Consider the following 7,172-nt stretch of genomic DNA (forward strand, 5'->3'; position numbering starts at 1 on the left):
ACTAATAGATCTGTTAAGCTACCCTGACAGACTGTTCTTCAAGGTTTAACCCAAACTCAAAGCAATTGGGACAGGGAAAGCTTCAGATTTGTGTTACTCTGTAAATTATTTGTGACATGGAGGCTGAAACTGCTCCCTGCTGCTAGGAAAAAAAAAAAAAAACAAGCTCCATTATTATCTGTCTGTGAGTGAATTTGTACACACCTATGCCCTGGGAGTATGGTTGTTTCTAATTGTAGCTTTGATGCTTTTCTTTCCTGTCTGCCAGGTTTGGTCACTGGCCATGGTAGCCACTGATCTCTGTCTTGGGCCGAAGTCTGACCCAGATTTGGAGATACCTTGGGCACAACATCCATTTGGACGTCAATTACTGGAGTCCCTGTAGGTGTCTGAATGCTGGGGAGGGGTTGGGGAATGGTTGCTGAAGCAGAGCCCACCATAACTATGTACTGGTGGTAAGGTGTCATTTCAGATTTGGAGGAGTGCCACAGCATGTATATTCACTTCTCAAGCCTGAGGTGCATCAAAAAGGGAAGCTGCAAGTTTGTTTATGACATACAGGAGGCAGCATTTGGCCTCCCATCTAGCACCTGCGTCTTCTTTGGCTGACATTGATCAATTGGCCAGGTGCAGTTGGAGCTCTGCTTTCCAGCATTTACACAATATCTGACTTGGGGATTTTGGTTTCCTGCTCCCCACCTAAATGAGGGTGTTGGTGCAGCTGCTTTTTCCACCTTCAGATCCGCTGTTGCCATATAAACATTAGGGAAACCATTCCACTGGTCTCAAAGCTAAGTATTAGCTGCAGATGTCTTCCTGCCATTGAATCTGTTCAGGAGAGGCATAATTAGTAATTGATATTCAGTATACCCTATTTGGAGGCACAGCATTTGTGAGATGTACTTTGGCATTACTGTTGCTTGACCTAGCTCTTTCATGCTGCATGGTAGTGATGGGAGGGGAGCACAGTCTTCAGAGCAAACCAGAAACTTCACAGCCACCAGGAAAACCTGTGGTCCACAAGGCAAAACCCCACCACAGGTTTTCTCAGAAAGACTTTGTAGCTGGGGGTGAGTCTAATGACTGCAGCTTTACATCCTGTTAAAATCAGTTCTGTGGATGTTCCTGAAGCTGCATGAACTTGGGATAATCAGGCCATGAGTATTGCTGGATTCCCAGAGCTTCCATCTTTCCCTGGCCTGTGAGTGTGCTCAGGAGGAGGACTGGCTCCTCAATAACAGAATGGAAAGAAAACCCAGTCCTGCAGAGCACATATGCCTCCTCTGGGCAGTAATGTGTACCAAATTGGTTTAGGCAACAGCCTCAGAATTAGTTGCCCTGCAGTCTGAATGCTTTTGCCACTGAATTCTGCCTAGTCCCACAGTGTCTGTCCTTCTCATTTCACAGGCTGGCTCATTACTCACAGCTCCACGATGTGCAGACCCTGGCCATGCTCTGCAGTGTGTTTGAAGCCCAGTCCAGGCTACAGGGGTGTCCAAACTCTGGCCCCTTCCCTCCTCGTGCCTCCAACCTGGCCTCCCACAGCCGATATGTATGATTGCCACTTCTTTCCCATTTGTCTCAGCTATCTGTGAACATCGCTCATGTAGATGACATGATTTCCTCTCCTTTCCCTCTCAACAGCCCAGCTTTACTTCCTCTGGCTCATGTTCCAGCATGTCAGATCCTGGACTTGGCACTGGAGGGTGGAGCATAGGTATGGAGACCTCGGTAGGATATAGAGGTGTCTCCCTCCCTTCTGGCCTGGATTTTAGATGGCTCCTGCGGTGGGGGAAGAAAGGTTGTGATTGTAAATGTGCTCTGCTAGAGCGTATTTCCAGAGTTTGGCCATTGTGATGGGACTCCACGGCTGGAAGTGATCAGGGCTTGCAGTAACCGTGTCAGTGCTCCTGCACTCCTGCCCCTTCTGACTTCTGTAGCATGCTGTGCCACTGGGCTTTGGAGGAACTGTTGCAAAAGCCCTAGACATACCCAGCTAGGCCCCTGGATCTCAGGTTAACCTAGAGCCAAGAGCTTCCACTGCTGCCTTTTCCAGTTGGAGACAAGTAAAAAGACAGACCAGTTAGTGAGTGTTTTGCTTCTAGCCTGGCTATAGCAGGCACTTGGGGTGACTGCCTCGATTGAGGCTGTTATCCATGCGAACTGCTGCTGGTATTTTTCTTGTCCTACGTGTGCCTGGACGTGGTTCCCAGGGTTAGCTGCTCCATCACCTTCCCAGGGATCGAGGTTGGGCTGACTGCCCTGCAGTTCCCTGGGTCCTCCTCCTTGTCCTTCTTGAAGACAGCAGTGACATTTGTTTTCTTCCAGTCCTCAGGCACTTCTTCCAGTCACCACAATCGTTCAGCGATTATCAAGAGTGGCTTCACAATGTCATCAGCGACCTAATTCCACGGGGTTCAGAGGGAGGAAAAGCAGTGATGTGCTTTCTCCTGTCACTGGAAAAACATCAGCAGTTGGGAAGGCTGTGGTTATCTCATGTTCTTGGTGCCATGAAATACCCGCAGGCCTAAGGAGGTTTTCTGCTGAGCTGCAAAGGTGTCAAAGACAAATCGTTCTTAAGGGCTTCAGTGTCAGAGTTGAAGCTGTTGTCTAATTCCTTGTATATACCTGGCCTGGGGCAGCATCAGCCCTGTTAGCACCAAAGCTATAACTTTTCAGGGTGATATCAGTACATCTGTGACACGGGGAAGAGCAGAGAATGGAGCTTAGTGTAGCTGTTGATGTCTTGTAGCAATTATTAGCAGTCTTCTCCCTGCCCCCAGGGCAATACCTCCCATAGAAAGGTCTCTTTACATAACTGCAGCCCTGGTGATGAGAGTCCTCCCTGTCTAGGAAAGAGGAGCCCAGGTCCGCCAGGGATAACATTCCCAAGCAAACTCCAGGGGATTGAATGCCTGGTTACTTGCTGTCTAAAGTGGAAAGCAAAAGGGGGTTCCTCCAAGTTAGATTTCTTTGCCTGATGATCTCCGTTCCTGTCCTGTCACCAGAAGAGTAACTTGTCTTGTCCATGCCATGGGGCTTGGAACTTTAAGGTCCCTTCCAACCCAAACCAGTCTAGGATTCGAAGTATAGAAGAAGCACTTGGCAAGTAGAGGTGGTCACTTAGTTTTCTAAGGCAGTGGTCATCCATGTCTCCTTCCCCACCCTGGTTTTGATGAGGTGATGCTCATGAGCACTGTGCTTTCTGAGGTGTGCTCACAACCTTTTGACGCTTGCAGCAAACAAAGACACGGAGCAGGCCTCCACTCCCTGGTGTGAGTCTTCTCCGGATGACTTCCGCTATGGAAACCTAATGTATCCCGATCATCGGGAGCGTGAGAAAGACCAGCATGAGAAGAACAAAAGGTAGGTTATAGGGTGCCTCAGGGGTACTCAGGGGTGTGTTACTCTGTACCTGAGTCAGCTGGAACACTGTAGCCAGGTCTCTGTTGGTGCCGTGAAGTACCACACCTGCTCCTGGACCTTTTCATTCAAGATAGTAATTTGGAGAAGCTTCATACTGCAGATCAACTCTGGTTGGATGGCATATGATACATCTACAAGTGGCCATGGTGGGGGCCTCAGTGAGCAGTGCACCCATTGAGTCCACACTCTTGAGTGTACAAGCGAAGGCCAGACCTGTTAGCGTTCAGACAGGTTGTCAGCAACACATGGGAAATAATCTGCTGCTCTCCTAGCAGTGTTAGCTGGTTGTATGGGCATCACTGGGAAGAGGATTGCAACCACTGGGTGGATGATAACCCTGTTCATTCCTCTAGGCTCCTGGATCCTGCCAACACTCAGCAATTTGATGACTTTAAGAAGTGCTATGGAGAAATCCTTTACCGCTGGGGCCTGCGAGAGAAGCGGGCTGAGGTTCTCAAGTTTGTCTCTTGTCCTCCTGATCCCCACAAAGGAATTGGTGAGTGCCTGCTTCAGTCTGCTCCAGCTGCCAGGCAGAGTCACGGCTCTGCCGCAGGAGCTTAGGAACACAGGGTCAGTAGGTGGGATGAAGAGTGTCCATCGTGCTGCCCAGAGGCTAGCTCTACTGGCAGGTGGGTTTGGGTGCTTCTCAGCTCTGGGTGGAGATGAGGCTTGCAGATGTTGGTTCAAGGGCTTGATGTTGGTTCAAGGGCTTTGTAGATGGTAATATCCCTCCAGCAAAGCTAGAAAAGTACACACTGTTACGCTAGTGATGTTCAGCTGTTTGTGCTGATCGCCATTCTTTATGCCCCCTGAAGAAGAGCCCAGAACATGCGCTGTTCTAATCTCTGAATCTGGACTGATGTGTCCTTCTAGTGCCTCACTGGAAGGTCTCTAACTGTGGGTGGGCCAGCCAATAGCAAATAGAACTTCCCAAAATTTTTCCAGCCGTGTAGGTGCCCAGAACTGCTGCTTAAGGGCAGCTGCCAAAATGCCTTCTTCCTGGGCCTCTGGGAAAAGGTGCATCTAACCTGGGGGAGAGGAGGCATGTGAGAGATACCAGAGAAGCAGTGGCTGTCTCACCTTGCCACCTGCAACTCCTCCTGGGGAGTAACTGGAATGAAAGTTGGTGACTTTGACCACTGCCATTGCCCCTCCATGGCTGACAGCCACAGCACTGATAACAGACTGAAACCTCTAAAACATATGTGGCTGCCCCATCCCTGGCAGTGTTCAAGGCCAGCTTGGACAGGGCTTGGAGCAACTTGGTCTAGTGGAAGGTGTCCCTGCCATGGCAGTTAGAACTGGATGAGTTCCAACTGGATGAGCTTTAGGGTCCTTTCCAACTGAAACCATTCCATGATTCTATACCATTCTCCCACCCTGGAGGAAGTTTGAGGCCGATCTCTTGGGCAGCGAGTCTGGGGGACTCCTCTGTCGAATGGATGGCTGTGTGCAGGGCTCCCAGCACTAACTCTCTGTTTGTTCCCTGCTGCCAGAGTTTGGCGTGTACTGCAGCCACTGCCGCAGCGAGGTGCGCGGCACCCAGTGTGCCATCTGCAAGGGCTTCACCTTCCAGTGCGCCATCTGTCACGTGGCAGTGCGAGGCTCCTCCAATTTCTGCCTGACATGCGGACACGGGGGCCACACCAGCCATATGATGGAGTGGTTTCGCACCCAGGAGGTGTGCCCCACGGGCTGTGGGTGCCACTGCCTGCTCGAGAGCACCTTCTGAGCAGGGCTGACATCCCATGAACTGCACTTACTCTTAATTCCCAAACCACGGTGAATCAGCTCTGCTCCACAGTGTGTCTGGAGGAAATGCCACAGGATGTCCTGGCGATGCGCTGCAGTGATGTTTACCAGTGCTTCCAATATTCCTACACTTGTTGCTTTCAGACTGATTTGACCAAATTCCCTGTGTCCATTGCTGGCAATGGATGCCAGACCAGAAAAAATTGCTCCCTCCTGCAAAAGGGTGTGTGAATATTTGCTAGTCTCCATGGGGATAAAGAGGTGTTAAAAAGCTTCTTTGGAAAGGGCTCTTATGGCAGAGCCAAACTTGCTTCAGCTATGTAGTGTCTTTACAGGGGCTCCAAGGGAGCCAAATAGTTAAGGCAGAAATAATTCACAAGCAACAGTGAGCTCTAAAGGCGAACTGTAAACTGCTCTTAGAGAGCAAACAGTCCATAGGACTGTGCTGAGAGTTACTTTAGGAAGCAACAAGGGGTTTTTTTGAATGGCTGTTTACATTTATTAGATTACCCCATAAAGCAAGAGAATGAAATGACGTTTTTCAGGATTACTTCCTAAATAGCTTCTCCCTCACGGGTCTGTACCTGTGGCTGATGTGAAAAGCCCCACTGTGTGCCCAGAGTCACTGGGATTAGTTCCTTTCTTCCAGCAGTTTCTTCCTGTTGCTCTTAAAGTGTCTCCATCTCCTGCTCTGACCTGGTGATATAATGCACTTTAACTTGCCTGTCCCTGCCTTGTCAGTGACGCTGCCTGTTGAGTTTGGGATTCATGCAGCATTCCCATAGGTGGTGGCACCTGAGGTAGTTTCAGAAAGCCTTTGCTTCCCTACCAAGCTTGCTCCATGCAACTCCTTTTGACTGTTTTCTCCAGGCTCTATGGGGAAAATCTATGAATAAGTTGAGATCTGCTGATGGTGTGCTTGAGTGACAAGGCTCCTGAGCTGGGGAGCAGTTTTGAGGGGAAAAGGGGTTTTGGAAGGGTGGTGGGATTCACAGAGGCAAAAGGTTTGTGCCTTTTCTCCCTGTGGAGCTTCAATAGCAGAATGTATCAGATTGATCCGTCTGTTTGGGGCTGTGCCTCTGGGCACTGCCATCCTGGGGACGCTGCTGTGCGGTTGTGTGCATGCCCCACACACCTTGAGCTCCCCTGAGCAGGCTTCAGCCTGAGCTTTGGCCTTGGGCAAATGTGTGGTGAGGGCTGAGGCCGCTGGAGTTACCCCCCATGCCATGCCAGCGCTGATCCCTTTTTCCTGTGCTTGCCTGCTGGGCAGGGCCACGTGCCGTGCCTGCTCCCAGCCTTTGTGCCAGCTTTGCTGTGGAATAAACAGAGGGGTGTATCTGAAAACATTAAACCATTAAAGTTATTTTTTTAAGTGCTCTTCTGGTAGAACTTGGTATTGCTGTGCTGGTTCTCCCTCTGTGGGGAGCCCTACGCAGCTCTCCCTCCCAGCGTGGCAGTTGCTGCTGCACCCACAGCCTTCTCCCTGCACCCCAGAGTGGGATCCTGCTCCGGATACATGCACCCAGCAGCCCCAGAGACCTGCAGTAGCTGTGGGGCTCACTGCCTGCTGCTGGGACCCCCAGACTGGCTTTCGCAGCAGGATGATGTGATGGTGCCTGGTAGCTGGCCGTGGGTTGTGATGCATCTCTTGGGAAGCAGCAGTGAGTGGAGACCTCAGAGCAGCCTTCCAGTATCTGAAGGGGACCTACAAGGATGCCGGAGAGAGACTCTTTATCAGGGACTGCAGTGTTAAGAAAAGGTGTGATGGGTTTATTCTTAGGGGAAGTTCAGGTTAGATAGAAGGAAGAAGTTCTTTACGGTGAGGGTGGTGAGGCACTGGAATGGATTGCCCCATTCACAAGGAAGTTGTGAATGCTCCATCCCTGACAGTGTTCAAGGCCAAGTTGGACGGAGTCTTGGGTGACACGGTTTAGTGTGAGGTGTCCCTGCCCATGGCAGGGGGTTGGAACTGGATGATCTTAAGTCCTTTCTAA

The 7,172-nt window shown here is 50.5% G+C and overlaps 1 protein-coding gene across 6 annotated transcripts in view; it reads left to right on the forward strand.

The window, feature by feature from the left end:
• WDR59 (WD repeat domain 59) overlaps window positions 1-6,555 on the forward strand; it is a 49,777-nt gene extending 43,222 nt beyond the window's left edge. For 2 of the 6 annotated variants that reach the window (XM_030470613.1, XM_030470614.1), the window contains 6 exons: window positions 269-381; window positions 1,408-1,552; window positions 1,645-1,717; window positions 3,240-3,366; window positions 3,780-3,922; window positions 4,923-6,555. In XM_030470613.1, the coding sequence (XP_030326473.1) occupies window positions 269-381; window positions 1,408-1,552; window positions 1,645-1,717; window positions 3,240-3,366; window positions 3,780-3,922; window positions 4,923-5,158 (837 nt within the window). In that variant the 3' untranslated portion in view covers window positions 5,159-6,555. Of the gene's footprint in view, window positions 1-268; window positions 382-460; window positions 1,553-1,644; window positions 3,367-3,779; window positions 3,923-4,922 lie in introns of those variants that run through there. The other 4 variants (XR_003989227.1, XR_003989226.1, XR_003989228.1 and 1 more) reach the window with 4 other exon arrangements.
• Window positions 6,556-7,172: the final 617 nt, after the last annotated feature.

Source organism: Strigops habroptila, chromosome Z (assembly GCF_004027225.2).
Source record: "Strigops habroptila isolate Jane chromosome Z, bStrHab1.2.pri, whole genome shotgun sequence".
Lineage (NCBI taxonomy): Eukaryota > Metazoa > Chordata > Aves > Psittaciformes > Psittacidae > Strigops > Strigops habroptila.